At 37.4% G+C, this 24,055-nt stretch overlaps 1 protein-coding gene across 2 annotated transcripts in view; it reads left to right on the top strand.

Moving 5' to 3' along the window:
• The window catches only part of GRM1 (glutamate receptor, metabotropic 1), a 485,478-nt gene that overhangs the window by 398,856 nt on the left and 62,567 nt on the right, over nucleotides 1-24,055 (top strand). For both annotated transcript variants that reach the window (XM_011959442.1, XM_011959443.1), the window contains exons 5-6: nucleotides 1,877-2,123; nucleotides 7,170-7,338. In XM_011959442.1, coding sequence (XP_011814832.1) covers nucleotides 1,877-2,123; nucleotides 7,170-7,338 — 416 coding nt within the window. The remainder of the gene's footprint in view (nucleotides 1-1,876; nucleotides 2,124-7,169; nucleotides 7,339-24,055) is intronic.

Raw genomic sequence — 24,055 nt, 5'->3', positions numbered from 1 at the left:
TTTGTCTTTCTTTCTTTCTTTCTTTCTTTCTTTCTTTCTTTCTTTCTTTCTTTCTTTCTTTCTTTCTTTCTTTCTTTCTTTCTTTCTTTCTTTCTTTTTCTTTAACTCTTGGCAATTTCTCTGATTCTAGTAGCTTTAATATTTAGCATTTGGTCTTCTGGACGAGCCTATAAGGGCTTGCTTAAGAGTTACCAGGCAGATGGCACAAATTTGCCTCTTTTATAGTCCCAGTAAGTTGGAGAGGGAGAGAAAGAAAACCAACAAAAATGGCCATGGGTTCTGGGTGACAGACATAAGCTACTCTGTTTAAATGACTCTGCAATTTTTGGAAAGAGGATCTTTGCTTTCTTTCTTATATAACTTTCTATACTTATTTTGTGCAGTTTGATTTTAAAATGCCCTTCCTGTCTATCTTACTCCTCATTTCCACTTGGAAAATTTCCTTCCAATCAGGAAAATATTGCTTTAGCAAATTACACTTTTAACAATATCCTATCACGAAAAGCTCGAAAATGGATTAAAATCTAATCTTCTTCCCCTTTAACCTAGCCTGGGTATTTTATATCTCACTCTCAGGGTAGATATAAGTAAATCTTTTTCAAACTTTTGACTACATCTAAATAGATAGGCTTTTAAATAGAACTCTTTAAACGTGTCCATTTTTGTCCCAAGTTCGACATCAAAGTCAAAACTCTTTACCGTTTCTTCTAAAGACTCAAACTGTCTAACTTCCTAAATATTCCTCTGCTAGTCTTAGCCTGGGGACCTTAGTGTCCAGTGACCTATTTAGGTTGCAACAAAGAGGGCAGCTAGCAGGGAGTGTGAGGAGCCCCATGTTGTTCTCAACCCCATATGCAGCTAAATTGCTGACTTTCCCACCTTCTAGTACTTCAAGCACACATCACATCAACCCCCCACTGTCAGTCAAATGAGGGAGGAAAAGTTCACTGCAGAGAGAAGCAAACTTCAGGAATCAACTAAAGTCTCTGAATTATGCCAGTGATGTTTCCCAAATATATTTTTTGTTTTCCAAACCTGTTACCTTTATGTCAGCAAACCCAGTTGGTCCCCAAATTTCTCATCCATATATATGTCCTGAAGTCTAGACTTCCAATATGGAGCTTATATCTAACACAATACCATTCTTATGAACCTGCTTGGCAGTAGGGGAGTTTTGATCACCTGTGACATAGGTAGAATTGATTGCAGGCTTTTTGAAATTCACAGGTAAAATCTAAAGGTTAAAATTAATGTGTAGTGTGACTCTTTCATCAAGAAACATTTTGCTTGAGTTTCCAATAATTAGCAAATCTGATTTAAATATTTCTGTCCCATCAACCTTGTATAAGAAGAGATTCATACTGACCAGTTCTACCTCTGGAGTTTTGTGGCCCTGGAAATGAAAAAAATAGTAGAATCACCAAAAGAAAATACCATGGTTTAGATAATGCATAAACTGAATTTCTGTAAACTGTGGATTGTCCTAAAGGAATAAAAAATGTTTTTTCAGTACCATGATATAGGAGATTTTTCATATAAATTCCTGTAAACAAAGGGGGAATAAGAGTTATTTCCATTACTCCTTCAGGATTTCTTTACAATATTTGAAAGTCCTTTATTTTCACCTCTCTGGAATTTGTTTTATATCTCATAAAACCATTATTGAATGGAGAGAATAAAACTGAATAAACCATTTGCAGGTGGAATCCACTAGAGCTAGCCACAAGTTCAAAGCTTGCACAGGTGGGCTTGGCTTCTGCCAGTGTCACTGCTCATTCCCTTCCTCTGAGAATCCCCAAAAGCATTTGAGAATTAAACCTAGGAGCCTAGTCTTTATTATTGTGACCTTGGTAGTGATGTATTTTTATTGTTACAGGCAATGAAAGCTTAGAAGAAAACTATGTCCAGGACAGTAAGATGGGGTTTGTCATCAATGCCATCTATGCCATGGCACATGGGCTGCAGAACATGCACCATGCCCTCTGCCCTGGCCATGTGGGCCTCTGCGATGCCATGAAGCCCATCGACGGCAGCAAGCTCCTGGACTTCCTCATCAAGTCCTCATTCATCGGCGTATCTGGAGAGGAGGTGTGGTTTGATGAGAAAGGAGATGCTCCTGGAAGGTAATCTTTTCAGTAATGAATCTAAACAACCTTGTGAGCCTTCCTGTGCCAGACAGATGGCAACTATGGCTTCATCTGGTTCCATGGTTTCTGGGTGTCATGAGGATAGATAACAACTAGGTAGCAAAAAGTCCAGGGATAATATCAGATGAAATTACCAAAGACCACACTACTTTTTAAAATATTAAAATACTTCTTTTTCAACACCCGATACCCAGTATTCTACCAGTGCCACCCCCTTACTCAGCTATCACTTGACCCCTTTTCCAGAATGCTTGGGACATCCCTGCAAGCCCAGGAAACTAAAGAAAGTACACTTGGCCAGCAGAGACCTCTCCGACCTTGCCAGTACTGGGCCAGCGTCTTTCTGATTGATTAACTATATACCATTCTGGTTATGAAATATTTTGACTATTACACTCGGTTAAAGAGCTCAATATGCAAAGAGAACTAAGTCCTGCATATATGTTTCCCTTCTCCTCAGGCTAACTTATGTTTCTGCTAACATATCTGGAGCAAGAATGGAAACAACTTTCTTTTTGGAATTGAGTCCCTATGGCTTTTAAAGAATTAATCAAACAAAAAGCAGATTAAAAAGTAAACTAAGGTATATGCATAAAATCCTCTCCAAGCCATTTTACATACAGTCTGCTCTGCAATACTTGTTTTGATACTACCAGTTAGCTCAAGCATAATTGGTACATAGGAAATTTTGTTAGTATCAAGAATAGTTGTGTTCATTCATACGCAATTTCCTAGGAAAGGCATAATCAGAATGGCAGAAGAATTAACACCTTCAGGAGGAAGGAAAAAGGCCCTCAGTTTGGCTGCCACTCAGCAAGCCCAGGGCCTTATAGGCCCTGTAACCTTTCAGTGTATGACGTCCCAGACTTAGAGCTTTTTAGAAAAGCATATGCTGTGTTCAAGTGGAACATCAAATCATGTCATCTCCATTGCTGTAGGTGGATCATTGTCTTTGTTTTAAAGATAATAAAACTGGATATCAGAGAAACTAAGGAACTCACCTAATGTCCACAGATTGCAAGCTGTGGAGGCAAGTGCTCTCACTCTGAGGCTTCTAATCAGGCAACATCACACTGCCTTTTAGCAGATCCTAAAATTAGCAACATGGCTGGCAATCTTCTTTTTGTGTTTTGAGAAAGAGTCTCACTCTGTTGCCCAGGCTGGAGTGCAGTGGTGCAATCTCGGCTCACTGCAATTTCTGCCCCCCGGGTTCAAGGGATTCCGCTGCCTCAGCCTCCCAAGTAGCTATGACTACAGGTGTGTGCTACCATGCCTGGTTAATTTTTTTGTATTTTTGGTAGAGATGGGGTTTCACCATGTTGGCCAGGCCGATCTTGAACTTCTGACCTCAAGTGATCCATCTACCTTGGCCTCCCAAAGTGCTGGGATTACATGTGTAAGCCACTATGCCCGACCTTGGCAACCTTCTTAATGTCATTTCAGAAGTACTGTAAGGGACTGTTTGACCCTAAATAAGCCTCCATGTATCTCTTTATTGTCAGCTTGAAGTCCTGCACTTAGGGAGTACCTTGTGAGAGCTAACTGGATTCTCCCTGTTAAAATCTGACAGCTCTAGGAAGGATAAATGATATCAGTCATTGTCAGCAATTAAAATGATCAATTTTTCAGATTTCTTCCAAGCTGCTAGTTAGGTGGGAGCAGGTTTTGACTGGAATGCAAGTGGGGTAGATGGAATAATTCAGGAACTGGGCATGTGAAAAGCTTCAAGGAAATGGTACCAGGAGCAACAAGTGGGTCTGAGATTCAGAACATTGACTACCAGCATCTGTAAATCCTCTTTCATCCTGTGTTCCACTGGACACTAGGCTCAATAAGGGCTCAGAATTAGAATGTAAACCTTCCTTCAGTGATTCCCAAAGATAGCATGCAATGTGCCTAGCACAAGGCCAGATGCATTTTTGATACTTCATAAATTCAAGTTTACTCCTGTCTCTTTACAAGTTATCTAAAATGTAGGTGCATAATTTTAGCTTGTTTCTTCTCCATCTTTAATTAAATATTCAGATCTTACTTAAGCTTTCCCCTGGGTCTTTTCTTAGGGATCATATCCTTTTGCTTGCAATTGGTTAGCATAATCCGTTTTCAATTTCTGTTTCGAAAATCTCCCTGTACGTCCTCCTCCTGTCATACCAGTGTTCATGCTTTTGGTCCCGCTTATTACTTCAGTTAATCATCACACAATGTAAACTGAATGCATTGAGAGGATGTTGTGAATATGTAATTTATAGCATAAAAAATTCCAAAATAAAGACCAACATGCCTGGAAGGAACCCTGGGGTCAAAAGAAAAGGCAGTGTTCAGTAACACACGCAGTATGAGGAAGGCTTTTTAAAAAGAAGTCGGTAATTTTCCCTTGACATTTTTCAATAGTTTTTTTTCCTAGCTTTTGGGACTTTTTTTAAAAATGTGTTTTATACCAAAATATTGTGAATTTTTTTTGTTTCTAAATGCTAATGAAGTGTGAGCTGATTTCTGTTATGAAAAAGCAAATGAGGAAGCTAAAATAAAGTCTTTGGAAACTGATTTAAAGGAAAAAGACATTCTAGAGCCAGCATTGTAGCAAAGCCTTCTTTGTGAGTATGTGAGAAGCTGTAATAATGTAATCTGAAATAAAACACAAAAATTCCTGGAAATGAAAATGGAAATTACTCACATCAAGCACTCACAACAGTACAAGAGGTTCTATAGCTCTAATGAATTTAAAATGGAAAGATATCAGAGGTGTAGATTAGTGTCATTGATCAACAGGATGAGTGTGAGCCAGCAGCCTACAGTTAATTCTCACTTGGATATCACTCAGAAAGATACTCTGAAGAACTTTCTGGTATGTCTAGCAACTGAGGGATAATAACTCTGTATTAGTCAAAAGTCCACACAGCAAAGAGATGAAAAATGTGCTCTGGGAGTACCATTCTCTCTTCTCATTCTAAGTGCATTTTGTTTACCTGGCAAAGGAGAGCTTTTTTTTACTTTCCCAGAGTACCCTTTTCTTTTAGGGGACAACTATTTGTAGAAATTGCAAGAATCTGGAGGTGGAGAAGCCATTAGCTACCCTTTGGGTGACAGAATGCATTTGCAAATTAAGAACAGGCAGAAAAACCAATCAACTGACATTCCTTGTCTAGATAAAATAATAATAATAATAATAAGTCTAGGCTAGATACAGCCAATAGGTTTCAGATGCCAACTTAGTTTGATTGGCTGTAGCCTCCTGAAGTGGTAGGCTGAGAGGGATTGTGAGCATGAGTCAGTTTAGAGAGAAATAATTGCAGGAGGGATTAGGCAGGAGTGTGTGAGATGGGAGAGGGATGAAGAGAGCTGATGAAGAAGAATATGTGTTGATTTATTGCCATTTCCTTCAGTCAAGCACAAAGAGCAAGAGTTCATGATTCATCTTCTACTCCAGGAGGATGAGCACTTTGCATAGGTACTGCGGAAAAGAAACCCACTTTGCAAAACTAGTAAGGAGCAACCAAGCATGCAGGTTTGGGAAACTGCAGCATTGATTACAGAGTGAACAGCAACATGGAAAGGAGATGTAAGAATGCTGGAGTTCCCATGACTGAGACATAAATGGTTATGCCAGTACAAAGTTGTTCTCCAGTATTCATATAGTAATGAAAATAACCAGAGTATTTTAGGACATGAATAGTAATAGAAATAGGAATGAAATCATGCTATTGCCTTATAGATTGTCTTTCTTCATTTGGGATGCTATAGCAAAATATCATGAACTGTATGGTTCACAAATAACAGGAATGTATTGCTCACAGTCCTGGAGGCTGGAAAGCCCAAGAACAAGGCACCAACAGATTTGGTGGCTAGCGAGGGCCTGCTTTCTGGTTCCCAGATGGCGCCTTCTAATTGTTTCCTTGTGTGGTGGAAGGGGCAAGAAAGCTTTTTAAGGCTGCTTTTACTAATCTCATCCATGAGGACTTTGTCCTCATGGCTGCATCACCTCACCTCCTGAAGGCCCCTCCTAATACCATCACCTTGGGGGTTAGGATTTTCAGCATATGAATGGAAGGGGGTGAACATAAGCATTTTGACCATAGGACAAGTGCATTTGTCCAGATTATAAAGCACTTTTTTACATGCCTATCTTAATAAATCTCCACAAGAATCACATGAGGCTTAAAGAGTTTAGTGGCATTCCTAAGTAGTATAATCTACTGTTAAAATGTTAGAAAAGAGACCAGCTTGTACATTCCGATGTTAGATCTTGTGTTCTTTAGATTGCATCGGAGAATGTCCTATATCATATACATACATGGTGTGTGCTGTACAACATGATGTTTTGATATACTGTATGTATATAGTGAAATGATTACTATAGTGAAGAGTTCTAAGCGTCAGTTTTGCCATTGTGTAGTGTTCCGGCATTTCAAATAACTGCAATAACTGATACCAGTTATTTGGTTTCAAAAATATTTATCCTAATCAGGGAAGAGATTAGTTTAAATGTCAGTGCACAAGACATTAAATCCTCAATATCCTTATTAATTAAAGATGCCTTTCTCAGATTTCTTGCTCTATTAGCACCTTAAAAAAGGTTCCAGGCTTGATAAAACTCACCCCTTTTAATACAGTGTAATGAAAATGACAATTGAATGTGAAAAAGAAATTTGGATTAAAGTAATCAAATAAAAAAATTAATGTTCTTATTGATACTTACTCAAAGAATAACTTAGTAAACAATAATTTGAAGGACATGATCAACTTAGCAAACATAACATTATTTTTTGGAGGATAAGCAGAGAGAAAAGTACAAGAGTAATTTATTTTTTAGTGATTATGGATGATACACAGAGATTGAAGAATGGAATATACGTATTTGAGATAATCAGAGGAAACATAAGAAATAAACTAAAATATTGGCAGTAGCTGATGTAAGATGATTCTAGCTGTTCTCTTATTTCCATTATTATCTACTTCCCAACTTTCTTTGTTTTCTACATTATGTCTGTATTCTCTAAGACATGCATGTTTTGCTCCTTGCAGGTATGACATCATGAATCTGCAGTACACTGAAGCTAATCGCTATGACTATGTTCACGTTGGAACCTGGCATGAAGGAGTGCTGAACATTGATGATTACAAAATCCAGATGAACAAGAGTGGAATGGTGCGGTCTGTGTGCAGTGAGCCTTGCTTAAAAGGCCAGATTAAGGTAAGCCACAAATGCATTCTTGCATGCTATCTGTGAGGAGGTCGGCTGCCTGGACATTCGTAAAGAACAACACAGACGATTTTAAAAACATGACTGTCAAGAAGGGGTGTACCACACTTACAGTTTTGGCTCTTGAGTTTCGGTAAAACTAGAAAGACAAAGATTAGGAAACAGAGTGGGTAAACTCTTAGAATATTTGCATAGTCTTAACTTGAATCACAATGATGGGCTGGAATCTTCAATACAATCTAGGCAGGAAACGGATGAGTAATCAAATTTTAAAAATCAAAAACAGAAGTAAATGTGAAAACCAAAGCCAATAATAGTGCTTAGTCATACTTCTAGCTATTGTTAAAGAAAGCAGAAGCTGAACAATGCTAAATAAGCAAATAACTAAAATACCAGAAGTTGAAATAAGGTAACACAGACTGGTTATCATTTTCCGTTTCTCTACCAAGTACTTTGTTTCTTCCGAGACTGGCATTTTTTTTTTTTTCGATAAAAGAGACTGTTCCCACTTTCTCACTATTTTCAGGAGCTATTTGGAGGGTGGAGTGGGGCAAGTGAATAACTATGACATCACTATATATAGAAAATGACAATAATCAAGCATCAAATCCTCAGCTGGGTGCGCTAAAGAGGCTTCTTGATGGAGAAAGCATGGAGGCAACACTTTCCATATCCCAGGCTATTTAAAACCAAACTGGGTGATGCACTAGGAAATGGAGCATAGGGGAGGGATTGTGAATGGCAGGATATGGATTAGATGACCTAATAGGTCTTTCGCATCCCTAATTTTCTGTGATTCATCTTGAGGCACAGACAGGCTGTCACGTAAATGTCTCACAGCACAGCTGGAGCTGGGGTAGATCAGGCATGAGGCTCTGGCTTCCACCATGCTGACTTGCCGCCATGCCATTCTTTGCTTGGGAGCTGCAAAACCACGCATGCAGGAGAGATTCTCTGATAAGTTCACGGAAGGGTCCCCAGGGCAAGAATCTCGTCATATAATGCTAAGTTTAGACAGAGGCTGGACATGCTTTATCTCAACTGACTAAAGAAAATGCACCATCTGCAACCTGTAACATCTTTTGGCAGCTGAGAAGAGCTATCCTGGTGGACTCAAATTCTCAGTCACTCTAGTCACTTGGACAAAGAAACAAACTTCTGAGATGAATCATGCTAGTTTTAAGTATCTTGTACCTTCTCTGCAGAAGTTATATTAAATTATTTAATAGTTGTTATGACAACCAGTCAATCAGCATAGACTCCATTCTCATGCTGTGACATGGTATTGGAGGCCTCATGCCATGGCTATGGTAAATCTTTGAATTGGTGGATTATGGGAAGATTTGGCCAATGTGTCCTACATGGCTGGGGTCATGTGGGGGATTCAGGAGATATGGAGACACTGCTAGCTTCCAAGCAGTGCAGAAGTATTTCAATAGTCTAAGAATGTATAAAAGTAGTATGTATGGGTTGATTCTTGTCTAGGTGGAATATTTCCACATGAGGCTGCTGATGATATAAGGTATGTTCTCTGAAATCCAGAGGCCCCAAATTTCTCCTTGCCTGTTATCATGAGATTCCAGACCAAGGCATTCTGGTTGCATCATCTTTTCTAGATAGTGGGAAAAAACAGGATATCTGTGGACTGAAGTCATAGGTGGGGAGAGGACAGAAGCCCTGAGCACATGCACTTCTGCCACCCAAAGGATGCCACATGTTGGCTCAGGCTGTCTCTCCAGTGTGGGTGTAGCATTGAGGTTATTATGCAGACAATGGCTGGGAAAGAGTTTTTGGAACTACAAACTTCAGTTTTGCAGGTTGTATGGAAAAAATAAAACCTGGCGAGGAAAAAACAAATTGTTGCAAGGATTTGCTGTCCTTTCAAGCTCCCTTTCACAATTCCTTACTGTTACTCTGACTGCCAGATGGCCGTGAATGGGTGCTCACATACCACGTGTGCTCCCCTTTACACCTTCCAGAGGAGAGGCCTTTGTTTTCCCCAATTCAGGGGCAAGCCTGTCCACATATGTCCCTGCACCTAGACACTGAAGTATTTCTGCCATCATGTTTACACTATGCCCATGCGTGTTATCGAAGGAAATCCCAGAAGTTGTTGCTGAGCCATTACAGAGCATTCACTATAAATGCAAAGCACCTGGGGGCCAATTTTAGAAAGTTGTATACACTGCAGAAAGAAAATGTGTGTGTTCTCAATACTAACATGGAGTGGAGGTAAGGGGGGATGTCTGTTTTGTTTCTCATAAGCACCTTGGGAGGTATGGAAACAAATAAAATTTGAATCCCATTTACCAAATAATATTATGCACATTCTAACATCACTAATTTGCCACCTACCAGGCCCAGGATGCATACAGTCAGATCAGTAGCCACTGTCAAGATATAAGAGAAACGGGCAGCTTACAAGGTGATTGTAGGACATACGTTTGTATTAACTGGGAAGCCATTTAAACGGCCAAAATAATAATTTGATGTCTTTTCTGATAACCCATAGAACTTTCTTATGATCATTTCCTTTGAATTTGTCAAAAACCCAGTTTTCTTGTGTTATTGATTTTTACAATTACAAATGTATCTTATAAAGATAATATCACAGTCGTACCACAAACACAGGTAGATAAAATAATACTTTTTATTGTTGTGTGTAACCTTAGAGTCCTGTCAAGAAATAAAGAGCCCACGCCAGATGGTTTACAAGGGGAAATTTAACAGAAGAAAATGGTTGCCAAAGTAAAATGGGGTACTGAGGCAACTCAAAGGTGACCAACAGCAGTGTCTACTCCCACTCCAGAGCTAGAAGGACCCAGGGAAACCTCATAGCTACTACCTCTGAGCTGTCTCTGAAGTGGGAGAGTGAGGGCACCCTGACTTTTCTCTTCTCCTTCTCTTTTGCCTCCCATTAGTTCCTCTTACTTTACCAAATCCATCCAGAAGACAACTGGCAAGAGATCCTGGAAAATGTAGTTCACAAGTATCTTAGCTCAGGTTCCCTTGAACCCTACTAACTATGCAAGGCTTAATTGCTAATACATTCATGGAAGATTCAATCCTAGAGAAACAAGAATGAAGGGGAAAGGGAAGTGAGATATGGAAGGATGGGGGAAAGCAAAACAAAACAAGGTGACACGTTATTGAGGAGGAGATTGCTTCACCACACATAACTAATCACGTTGCCTCAAGAGGTCTCTGGATAGGCTATTCAGACTATTGGAGGAAGGATGGGAGAGGAATGAATGTGTTCACTTCATCCTCTTTTCTGCTTCGTGTGGCCAAGGTTTATGCTCACAGGAAGTTACATCACCAGATCCCGTCAGGCAGCTGCTGAGGAAGCCAGAGCCCAGCCCCTGTAACAGCGCTTCTTCAGATTCTGGAAGCAATGTGAGGAGTGAGAGCCTAGGTGGGTCTCCTATGGTCTGGCCTGGGTCCTGCTACGGTGAGTCCAACAGGGACAGTTCTGGAGCCCAGAGCCTACTCAAAGGGAGGGAGAGACAACTAGAGATGACAGAGATGAAGGAGCAGTGGTCGAGACTGCAGTAGCAGACATAACAGCAATGTCTAGAACTCTCCGAGTGTTGATAGCCAAGGGTCCAAGACACAAGTGCAGCCAAAGAGAGTATGGGGCGACAGATAAAATCTGAACAGTGTTGTGCAGGCAAACATCAGGGACCTGGTGTGTGTGTTGATCTCACATACAGAACCCACTGCTGTTTTCCTTGCTGTAGTGAAGGACAGGAAAGGGGCAGAAAGGGGAGGAAAGGTAAAGGAAAAGAAAGTGTTGGAAAGGAGCAGGGAGGTAATCAACATCAGGGACTAACATTGATCAAGTATGTTCTTAAGCAAGTACAATAGATGCTTTACAGACATCATTTCAATTACTCCTTAAAACGACCCTTTTTGAAAGCAGGTATTTTCATCCCCCCATTTTATAGATGAGGGAATCTGAGACCCAGAGGGATTGAGTCACTTGCCCCTAAGCTCTCAGCTAGAAATTGCCAAAGCTGGGCTTGGAGCCAACTCAAAGCTGTTATCATCCCACGGACACATGTTGTTCAACTATCTTTCATTATATGAACTGGCACATTTCCTACAAACGCATATTTCAACTTCTATGCCTAATTTTTTTCAATAGCTCACAATAAAATCATAAGTAATGATCCACTTTTAAAATTCCGAGGGAGCAGAATCCAGAATTCAGGAAGCAATATTTCTGAAGGAGGCTGGCAGGGTTAATAGAGACTGAGACATTGACAGGGAAGTGAGGGCAAGGATACTGAAGATTGATTTCACTGGCCTCCTGTTCTTTCTCCCCCCTCTCCCCTCCCTGCTCTCTTCTGCTTTCTTTTTCTCTTAAGTTTATATTTGAATTCTTTTCTCCAAGATGTTGGTTTTGGGTTGGGAGGTTGGGGTAAGAGAATAGAGATAATCTTACCTCTTCCTAACATCACCCAGCCAATCATGACAGAATTCTGGAGATATTAGGTCAATGTGGCATACATCATAAATGTTTCTCCTCATTTACACATGCCCTGCTGTTGTATAGTAAAGTGGCACCTTATTTATATGGAACAAAGTCCACATATCTTACACATTGTAGACTTCAGAATTAACTGTTTTCATTTACCAGATAAGACATTTCGTCTGATTTCTTGGAATTATCTACTAGAGAAATAAAATGTTCATTTTAAAAGGCGTTAGAAATGTAGCCCTAGCAAAAGAAGCCTGCTTAATTTAAACCTCTAGCATGCTCCTTGCTCAATTTTAGCTTCTTATATGACTGATTTTTCCCACGGATGAGCAAAGAGGCCAAAGAGCAGATTCACTGAGAATCAAAGCAAAGGGAACATGATCATTCTCATTACGACCTAACATACTCTTAAAAATGGATGGAAGTAAGAGAGGTCCACTAAGAAACCATTTATATTTGGCTGGAATTGGAACGTTAAATGTGCCTAGGTTTGTGCCGTGAGCATTATTAAATAATGCTACTACAGGAGTTCGTGTCTGGCTTTTCCTGTTATTAGATACAGCTACTTGAGAGAAATCGCCAAGGGAGAAAACTTATAATTTCTAATAATATCCTTCTTTAAAAAAATAAAATTGCTCATATTAATTTTCAGATTGACACCTTTCAACACAGGCCATTGATTAAAAAGTAGCCAAATTGTGTTCGGTCATGTCTCTTCAAGACTCTGCAGAGACTGGGATTAGAGTCTCAGATTCCAGAGCATTTGTCATTATCAGCAACCTAAGATTCTTCCTTAGCTCCCTTATCTTAACATCATTTCCCTCTTCCTCTGTACATTTTTCTGCTATTCAAAGAGCTCTCTATATTTACAGTTGCTTAGTTAGCCTAGCTTCCACATTACTGGGTAAAAGATGCTGTTTATCTGGAAGCTTGGATACCCATGCTCCCATTCTTTACCACGATAGACAAGCAATTAGTACAACCCTACTTTTCCTGATAATAAGAAAAGGAATGTGATGAGGTGAAAGTTGATACTCTAGAACTTAATATAAAATCTGTGTATATGTGTCTATGTATGTGTATGTATGTACACATATGTGTGGGTGTACTATTAATATATTTCTACTATGTGTAATCAGTTCTTCCTGTTGCTCTGTACAGAAACAGCTACATGAAATAGATGTGTTCTCAGCTATTTAAACAGATGATGTCCTCAGGGAGGAAAACAACTTTAATAATGTGATAGATGGAACTAGTATTCTATGGAAATCAGCTAGATGAACTTTGAAAAGCCTTATGATTCCACTTACTTTGCAGTGATGGAAACATTGCAACATGTTTGTCAAAATATAAGATAAAAAAACCTATAACACCATTTCCTGATAAGAGCTACCACTCGAAAGATATTGCCCCTCTGATCTCGCTGGCAGTGGTTGGAAGGTTGAGGGAACGGGAGCCTGAAAAGGCAGAGGAAAATGGTGTTGAGAAGAGGATAGACAACGCATCCGCTTCCACCTTTCCTACTCCCACATTGAATGCAAGTAGCTCATCTGCTGATTTACTTCTAGGTCACATTGTAAATAATGCTGGGTTGATGATTTTATACTCAATTTTTCCATCTGCAATTGCTCCAAGTTCAGAGTTCAAAGTGTGTCACATTGTGGCTGTATTTCCTTTCACCTCTAGCTATTTATTTTTGTTTTTAGAGGCTACACCATAGAATATAGAAATAGTTTCTTTCTCCTCCAGTGCATGTGCTTCAAAATTGGTTGTATGCATTTGCTTTCCTCCAGACAGTGTGAGGAGGAATTTTGTCTTGAATGTGATAGAAAGAGAATTGTTTAGACCGAAATCTACCTCAAGTAAATTATCCTATTCTTCAAACAATCATCACTATCTGATTACTATCTGATTGGCACTGGCGTCTCATTACCCTTTCCCCATGACCCAGTCCAGCCAGCCCCAGCTGGCAATAGCTTAATGAGATTATTCCTTTTTCTTTAACCATTTCATGCCTCCTAACGTGGATTATCTTTGAACACTTTCCCATCTGTAATGAGTATTTTTATTCTTGTTCAGCTGTGTCTTATAATTTTGACCAAGTTAATGAATACCTATCTTTTGTTCTCATTTGGAAACATAAAAGAAAATATTAAAGATTAGTACAATGATTACTCACATATCCACCAATCTCATTCAAGAATTATAAATCTTTTAGCATGTCATGCCTCTCTCACTGTCTCTCTTTCTCCCTCTTCTATTTTTTTCAGAACCATTTAAAAGGTATAAATATCATTATCATATAGTCGTCAAACCAGCTAAGAAAGTTAACAATAACATCTTCAGCCATATCTGTCACATCCACCCCAGCTTTTTCCCTCTTTGTGAATCAAAACAAGCTAACCATCTAAATCATATAGTTAATGTAACCATTTTGGCATCCAGTAAAACAATGGTTCAGTTCCTCCACTGTGTAATATCTTCTCAATTCTACTGCAAAATGGCAAGTTCTGAGTACAAATTGCCCACAGGCATATCAAAAAATCACGTACCTGAGAACTCTATAATTACGTAATGATGAGATCTGCCTGTGCTACTAAAATTTTGAAAAGGAATCGAAGCACAAACATTGTCTTTAAGGTCTTATTGTGAATGTAAAAAAAAAAAATGAAATTACTATAGTATCTCTGAAGGAGGGGAAACTTCACAAACACAGATCAATGTGAAAAATTCCATGGAAGTATCATTAATTTATCCACAACCACTCTGAGTAATGCCTATACCTTCATCACTCCCGCTCTGACCTATATCTGTGCTGTTCTCTTGCTCACTGAACTTTTCTGTTATTACCTGAGATCCAGCCCCTTCATCATTTTCAGGGACAGATCCCCATGGAGAAACGCTGCGAATCATGGGCTATTGGGCAGAACAGGAGACACAGCAAGGCTGACATGTCTTTGGTGGCAGTGACAAAAGTGGGGCACATTTAATTTTTTAAGTAGGCATTTATTGAAGTATAATGTACACACAGGAAAGTAGCAGAGGATGGCACAAGTATGAGTATGGAGAGTACGCACCTTACCTAGCCTTACTCTAGCTGTCCCCTCTGCCTAGAGCACTCTCTCACCAGACAGCTACGCCCTTTCCTTCCCTCAAGATTTTGCTCAAATGGCAACATCTTAGTAGGACCTTACCTGACCACCATATACAAAAAGGCAACCCCGTATTTCAGGTGTCTTCCTATCAGGATGAGGACCAGAGAAAGGCAGGCACCTATGGTACAGACTTCAAGAAGGCGGTCACTCTCAAGGTCCTGCAAGCTGGGTGAGGACTCGCATGTCCCTGAGGGAGAAAGTCTCTTTAAATTTGGTCCCTAGACATTTTCCTTGCCTCATCTTGGTTTCTTCCCTATGACCTATTCCTCTTTCTTGCTTCAGTTTTTCCAAAGCCTTTTTTTCTAGAATGACAGCTCCTTAAAGGTGGGGATATTATCTGTTTTGTTCACTGATTATTTCCGGCCTTGATACAGTGCCTGACACGTTGTATGTAGGCTAGGCAATCAAATGCATATTTCAAATAAATGAATGAATGGATGAAAGAGTCAATGAATGACGGAATATATGTGCTCTGCATAGGCCTTTTTATTGACACATAATAATGGTACATGTTTATGGGGTACACATGATATTTTAATACATGCATACAATGTGTAATGATCAAGTCTGGGTCAGTGGGATATCCACCACCTCAAATATTTATCATTTCTTTGTGTTGGGAACATTCCAAATGTTCTCTTCTAGCCATTTTTAAATATACAAGAAATTATTGTTAACTACAGTCCCCCTGTTGTGCTATCAAACACTAACATTTATTTGTTCTATCTAACTGTATTTTGATACGCATTAACCAGTGTCTCTTTATTCACCCCTCTCCTTCCCCTTCCCAGCCTCAGGTAATCAGCATTCTATTTTCTACCTCCATGAAACCAACTTTTAAAACTCCCACATATGAGTAAGAACTTGCGATATATTTCTTTCTGTGCTTTGCTTATTTAACACTATGTCCTCCAGGCTCATTCATGTTTCTGCACGTAACAGGATTTCATATACCTATTAGCCATTTGTATGCCTTCTTTTGAGATGTGTCTATTTAGGTTTTATTCCCATTTTAAAAATCAGGTTATTTGTTTTCTTGCCCTTGAGTTGTTTGAGTTATTTACACATTCTGGTTATTAATCTGTTGTTGGATGGATAGTTTGCAAATATTTTTGCCCATTCTGTAGGTTGTCTCTTCACTGTGTTAATTGTTTGTTTCCTTTGCTGTGAAGGAGATTTTAGCTTGATATAATCTCATTTGTCTATTTTTGCTTTTGTCGCCTGTGCTTTTGAGGTCTCATCCAGAAAATCTTTGCCCAGACCAACGTCTTGAAATGTTTGCCCAATATTTTTCTCTAGTAGTTTCATAGTTTCAGCTCTGACATTTAAGTCTCTTATCCATTTTGAATTTACTTTTGTATATAGTGAGAAATAGGCGTTTAGTTTTTTTTTCTTCTGCATGTGAATATCCATATTTTCTTAGCACCATTTATTAGAGACTGTCCTTCCCCCAGTGTATTTTCTTGGAGTCTTTGTAGAAAATAAGATGGTTGTAAATATGTGAGCTCATTTCTGGACTCTATCTTCTGTTCCACTGGCCTATGTGTCTGTTTTTATGCCAGAATCATGCTGCTTTAATTAACTACCTGTGTAGCACATTTTGAAGTCAGATAGTGTGATGCCTCCAGCTTTGTTCTTTTGCTCAAGATTGTTGGGTTATTTGAATTCTTCTGTGGTTCCATGAGAATTTTAGAATTTTTTATTCTATTTTTATTATTTTAACTTCCCAGAGGGTACAAAGTTTTTACGTGGATAAATTGCATGCCACTGAGGTTTGGTGTGGGGATGATCCAATCACCCAGTTAGAGAGCTAGTATCAGACAGGAAGTTTCTCAACCCATGGCCCTCATAGTAGTAGTCCCCAGTGTCTGTTGCCATCTTCATATCCATGTTTACCGAGTGTGTAGCTCCTGCTTATAAATGAGAACCTGCAGTGTTTGCAAGTTTTCCATTCCTGAATTAGTTTGCTTAGGATGATGGTCTACATCTATGTTGCTGCAAAGACATGGCTGTGTAATATTTTATGATGTATATGTACTTCATTTTTCTTTATCCAGTCCACCATTGATGGGCATCTAGCTTGATTCTATTTTTTGCTATTGTGAAGAGTGCTATGATGAATACATGAATACATGTGTCTTCTGTGAAGATTACTATTGGTATTTTTATAAGGATTGCATTTAATCTGTAGATCACTTTGAGTAGTATAGACATTTAACTATCTTATTTCTTCCAAGCATTAACATGGAATATCTTTTTATTGTTCTGTGTCCTGTTCAATTGCTTTCATTAGTGTGTTATACTTTTCAGTGTAAAAATCTCTTTGGTTAAATTTATTTATAGGTATTTTTTGGTAGCTACTTTAAATGAAAAATGCTTTTTTATTTCTTCTTCAGATTGTTCACTATTGGCATATAGACATACCAATAATATTTGTATGTTGATATTGCATCCTGCAAATGTCCTGGATTCATTTATCAGTTTCTACAGTTTTTTTTTTGGTGGGGGATGGGTAGACTCTTTAGATTTTTCTAAATAGATTATTTTGCCATCTGAAAACAAGTTCAATTTGACTTCTTCCTTTCCCATTTGGATGCCTTTTATTGCTTTCTCTTGCCTAATTTCTCTGGCTAGAACTTCCAGTACCATATTGAATAAAAATAGTGAAAGTGGGCAACATTACCTTATTCCATATCTGAGAACAAAAGGATTTCAATTTTTCCCTGTTCAGTAAAATGTCAGCTGGGGGTTTGTCATATATGGCCTTATTATGTTGATGGATATTTCTTATATAACTAATTTGTTGAGAATTTTTATTATTAAGGGATGTTGAATTTTATCAAATTCTTTTTCTGCATCTATTGAAATGATCGTACCGTTTTTGTTCTTCATTCTGTTGATGTGGTATTAAACCATCCTTGAATGCCTGAGATAAATCCCAGTGGATTGTAGTTAAAAATCTTTTTGATGTACCTTGGAATTTGGTTTGCCAGTATTTTGTTGAGGATTTTTGCATTTATGTTTATCAGGGATATTGACTTGTAGCTTTCTTTTTTGTTGTGTTCTTGTCTGGTTTTGTATCAGGATAATGATGGCTTTGTAGAATGAGTTTGGAAGAATTCACTTCCCTTCAATTTTTTGGAATAGTTTGAGAATAATTGGTACTGGTCTTCTTTAAAAGTCCAGTGGAATTCAGCAGTAAATTCATCTGATTCAGGACTTTTCTTTGTTAAGAGATTTTTATTACTGACTCAATCTTTTTACCCATTATTGGTGTGTTCAGGCTTTCTGTTTCTTTATGGTTCAATCTCAGTAGGTTATATGTATTCAGGACATTATTTACTCTAGATTTCCCAATCTGTTGGCATATAGTTGTTCACAATGGTCCTCTGTGTTTATATGATATCAATGGTAATGCCATCTTTTTTCATCTCTGATTTTATTTACTTAGATCTTCTCTCTTTTTTTTCTTAGCTTGTCTATTTAAAGATGTGCCTATTTTGTTTATCTTTTCATAAAACTAATTTTTTATCTTTTGTATTTTTTTGTTTTATATTTCTACTTTGATATTTACTATTTATTTTCTTCTATTAATTTGGGGTTTGGTTTATTTTTGCTTTTCTGGTTTTTTTAGGTGCATTATGAGGTTGTTTATTTGAAATTTTTCTATCTTTTTGATATAGGTATTTATTGCTGTATACTTCCTTTTCATTGCTGCTTTTGCTATGTACTGTAGGTTTTGGTATCTTGTGTTTCCACTTTTATTTGTTTCTCAATTTTTTAATTTTCTTCTTAATTTATTCATGGACCCATTGGTCATTCAGAAGCATGTCATTTATTTTCCCTGTATTTTTACAATTTCCAAAATTACTCTTGTTATTGATTTCTAGTTTTATTCTATTGTGATCTGAAAAGATATATGATATAATTTTGATTTTTTTTGAATTTTGGGGTCTTATTTTGTCACCCAATGTATGATCTATCCTAAAGAATGTTACATGAACTGCTCATGAGAAGAATATGCACTCTGTAGCAGTTAGATAGGGTGTTCTGTAAATGTCAGTTAGGTCCATTTGGTCTAAAATGTAATTCAACTCCAATGTTTCCTTATTGATTTTCTGTCTGAATGATTGGTCCATTGCTAAAAATGGAGTGTCAAAGTCTCCAACTATTATAGTATAGCCGTCTATCTCTCTCTTTATGTCTAAGAATGTTTGCTTTGTATATTTGGGTACTCTGATGTTGGGTGCGTAGATATTTATAACTGGTATATCCTCTTGTTGAATTGATCCATTTGTCATTATAAAATAAAGAGATATATAACATTTGTCTCTCTTTACAGTTTTGACTTGAAGTCTGTTTCATCTGATATGAGTATAGCTACTCTTGCCCTTTTAAGGATGCAGCCTCTCTTGATGTTGTGCAAGTTTAAGTGAAGACTTGCATATAACTGAAGGAAAGGTCTCTTTAAGTTTGTTCCCTAGGCCCTTTTCTTTCTTCACCTCCGTTTCTGCTCTGTACCCTATTTCTCTTTCTTGATTTAGCTTTTTCCATAGCCTTTTTCCCGAATGACAGCTCCTCATAGGTAGTGATATTATCTGCTTTGTTCACTGATTATTTCTAACCTTGACATAGTGCCTGATGCATTGTAGGCACTCAAATAGAATTTTGGATGAGAAAATGAATAAATGGTGAGTGAAGGAATTAATGAATAATTGAATAAATGTCTATTCATTGACATTTTGTTTCCCCTTCTAGAGATATACTTAATCCGTTGTATAAGATTTTTGAGTTCTTTAACTTCAAATATCAGGTCTTTCCATTTCTTTATTGACATGCATAACACCTTGTCGACCACAGTGGGTCACTAAAAAAAGTTGATTAATTGAATATATATATGCCAAACCCTGAGATGCAATTTTGGCTCTCATCATAATCTGTCATCATGCTGGCAGCCATTGTGATACTGGGAAGAGCCTAATTCTTGGAAATAACTTGTCTGAGGTTTGTGCAAGGTATTCAGTCTATCTACACACATCCCCTCATTTACAAAATGTACATAATTAACTGCACCCTGTGGAGTAGTTGCCAAGATTCGTGTAATTCTATATAGAGTGCCTAGCACACAGTTTGACTTAATATATGTCAACTTTTTGATCACTTTATGTTCTTATCATTTTATTATATTTTGTCTGTGATAAATTACAATGTAGTCCTACATTGTATGATATGTTTGTGTAGTTCTATATCTTTCTTTTATTACAATTGAATTCTTCATTTCCATTTTTTCTTTCTCTCATATTCTATATTATTGCTTTCCATTCTTTCACATACATTGTTGAGTAATTAATATGTGCCAAGAACTGTGCTAGCACTGTGAATGCAAAGGAAATAAACATGGCCTCTTCTTTTGAGGAACTCATAGTGTAGCTGGGGAAAAAACAGATCAGTAATTAGATTCTATTGTTGCCCAAACTCTCAAGGAGGATCTGAAGTGCTATAGGGACACAGGCCAGTGGAACTAGCTCCTTTCTCTTACAGCTGACTCTCCCACAGTTCTTTCTACTCTTTATTTTAATTTTTATGGGTACGTAGTAGGTGTATATATATTTATGAAGTACATGATATTTTTACAAGCATATAACATAGAATGAGTACATCTTGGAGAATGGAGTATTCCTCCCCTGAAGCATTTGTCCTTTGAGTTATAAACAATCCAATTACAATTTTACAGTATTTTAAAATGTACAATCCAGTTATTAGTGACTATAGTTACCCTATGGTGCTATCAAACAGTAGCTTTAATACATTCTATTTCTTTTGTACCCATTAACCATCTCCACCTCCTTCCCATTCCCCATGGGATGTACCATCCTTTGGTAGCCATTCTTCTGCTATATTCATGAGTTCAATTGATTTGATTTTTAGATCCCACAGATAAATGGGAATATGTGATGTTTGTGTTTCTGTGCCTGGCCTATTTTCCTTAACACAATAATCTCAAGTTCCATCCATGTTGTTGCAAATGACTGGATCTCATTGTTTTTATGGCTGAATTATTATTCATACTCCATTGTATATATGTATTACCTTTTCTTTATTAATTCACCTGTTGATGAACATTTAGGTTGCTTCCAAATCCTAGCTATTAGAAAAAGTGCTACAACAAACATAAGAGTGCAGGTATCTCTTCAACATACTGATTTCCTTTCTGTTGTGTACTTAGCAGTGGCATTGCTGGATCAGATGGTAGCTCAATGTTTAGTTTTTTAAGGAAACTCCAAACTATTCTCCATAGTGATTGTACTAATTTACATCCCCATGAACAGTGTACAAGGGTTCCCTTTTCTGCACATCTTCTCCAGCATTTGTTATTGCCTGTCATCTGGATATAAACAAACCATTTTAACTGGGGTGAGATGATAACTCATTGTAGTTTTGATATGCATTTCTCTGATGATCAATGATGTTGAGCACTTTTTCTTACACCTGTTTGCCTTGTATGTAAGAAGACTTGTATGTCTTCTTTTAAGAAACATGTATTCAAATTTTTGCCTATAGTTTGATTGTATTATCAGATTTTTTTTCCTATAGAGTTATTTGAGTTCTTTATATATTCTGGTTATTAATTCCTTCCAGGATGAGTAGTTTGCAAATATTTAATTCCATTCTGTGGGTTGTCTTTTCATTTTATTGATTGTATCTTTTGCTGTGAAGAACATTTCTTACTTGATGTGATCCCATTTGTTCTTTTGTGCTTTGGTTGCTTGTGCTTGTGGGGTATTGTTCAAGAAGTTTTTGCCCAGATCAATGTCCTGGAAATTTTCCCCAGTGTTTTCTTGCATTTTCATAATTTAGGTCTTATATTAAGTCTTTAATTGATCTTTGTTTGATTTTTTGTGTATAGGGAGAGATAGGGGTCTAGTTTCATTCTTCTGCATATGAATATCCAGTTTCCCCAACACCATTTATTAAAGACACTGTCTTTTTGCAGGGTATATTATGGGTACCTTTGTCAAAAATGAGTTTACTGTAGGTGTGTGGATTTGTTTCTGGATTCTCTATTCTGATGAATTGGCCTATGTGTCTGTTTTTATGCCAGTACTGTGCTGTTTTGGTTACTATAGTCCTGTAGTATAATTTGAAGTCAGGTAATGTTATGTGGTTTCTCAAGTTTTGTTCTTTTTGCTTAGGATAGCTTTGGCTATTCTGGGTTTTTGTGGTTCCATATAAACTTTGGGATTTTTTTTTTCTATTTCTCCCACTGCTATAAAGAGCTGCTTGAGACTGGGTAATTTATAAGGAAAAGAGGTTTAAATATGCTCATGGTTTTGTGGGTTGTGTAGGCTTCTGCTTCTCAGAAAAAGTACAATCATGGCACAAGGTGAAGTGGAAGCAGGCACACCTTCACATGGCTGGCAGGAAAGAGAGAAACTGAAAGGGGAAGTGCTACATACTTTTGAACAACCAGATCTCATGAAAACTCTATCATGAGACAGCACTCGGGGGGATGATGCTAAACTGTTAGAAAACACTCCCATGAGTCAATTGCCTCCCACCAGACCCCTTCTCCAACACTGGGGATTAAAATTTGATGTGAGATTTGGGGATGGGGGTGGACACAGAGCCAAACCATATCAGTGTGGCTCTTGTAAATGAGATGACTTTTTTATTTCCTTTTAACATTGTTCACTGTTGTTGACATATAGAAATGCTACTGATTTCTGTATGTTGATTTTGTATCCTGTAACATTATTGAATTGGTATACAAATTCTTATAGTTTTCTTGTGGAGTCTTTAGTCTTTTTCAAATATAAGATAATATCATCTACTAACAAGGACAATTTGACTTCTCCCTTTCCAATTTGGATGTCCTTTATATCTTTCTCTTGCCAGATTGCTCTAGTGAATACTTTCAGTACTATGTTGAAAAGCAGTGCTGATAGTGAGTATCCTTGTTGTGCTCCACATCTTAGAGGAAAGGCTTGCAATTTTCCCCGATTCAGTAGGGCACTATCTGTGGGTCTGTAATACATGGCTTTTATGATGTTGAGATATGTTCCTTTCTTCCCCAGTTTTAAGGAGTTTTATCATGAAGAGAAGTTGATTTTATCAAATGATGTTTATGCATCAATTTAAATAATCACATGGTTTTTATCCTTTATTCTGTTGATATGATGTATCACATTGATTAATTTGCATATGTAGAACCATCCATGCATCTCAGGGATAAATCCCTCTTGTTCATGATGAGTGATCTTTTTAACATATTGTTGAATTCGTTTTGCTACTATTTCATTGAGGATTTTTGCATCAATATTCATCAGAGATAATGGCCTGTAGTTATACTTTTTTGGTGTATCTTTATCTGATTGTGATATCAGGGTAATATTAGCCTTATAGAATGAGTTTGGAAGTATTTTCTCCTCCTCTACTTTTTGTTATAGTTTGAATAGGATAGGTATTAGATTTTCTTTAAATACTTGGTAGAAACCAGCAGGGAAGCAAACAGGTCCCTGGCTTTTATTTACTGGGAGACCTTTTATTATGGCTTCAATCTTATTACTTGTTATTATTCTGTAAGGCTTTGGATTTCTTCCTGGTTCAATCTTGGTAGGTTTTGTGTATCCATGGATTTGTCTATTTCTTCTAGATTTTTAAATTTTGTTGGCATATAGTTGCTCATAGTAGCCAGTAATGATCCTTTGAATTTCTGCAATATTAGTTGTAATGTCTCCTTTTTCATTTCTGATTTTATTTATTTGGATCTTCTCTCTTTTTTTGTTAGTTTGACTAAAAGTTTCTCTACTTTGCTAACTTTTCAAAAAATAACTTCTTGTTTCATTGATCTTTCATATTGTTGTTTTTCATTTCATTTGATTTATTTCTATTCTGATCTTCATGTTTTCTTCTACTAATATTGGCTTTGGTTTTTCTCTCACTTTTCTAGTTCTTGAAGGTGCACTGTTAGATTGTTCATTTAAAGCTTTTTCTTTTCTTTCTTTCTTTCTTTTTTTTTTTTTTTTCCAATCATAATACTGTCTTTGCTATCCATACTATCCATTGGTTT

This window comes from Colobus angolensis, unplaced genomic scaffold (genome assembly GCF_000951035.1).
Source record: "Colobus angolensis palliatus isolate OR3802 unplaced genomic scaffold, Cang.pa_1.0 Scaffold493, whole genome shotgun sequence".
NCBI classification, from domain to species: Eukaryota; Metazoa; Chordata; class Mammalia; order Primates; family Cercopithecidae; genus Colobus; species Colobus angolensis.
The sequence above is the reverse complement of the archived record's forward strand: the minus strand, read 5'-3'. Positions and strand labels throughout refer to the sequence as shown.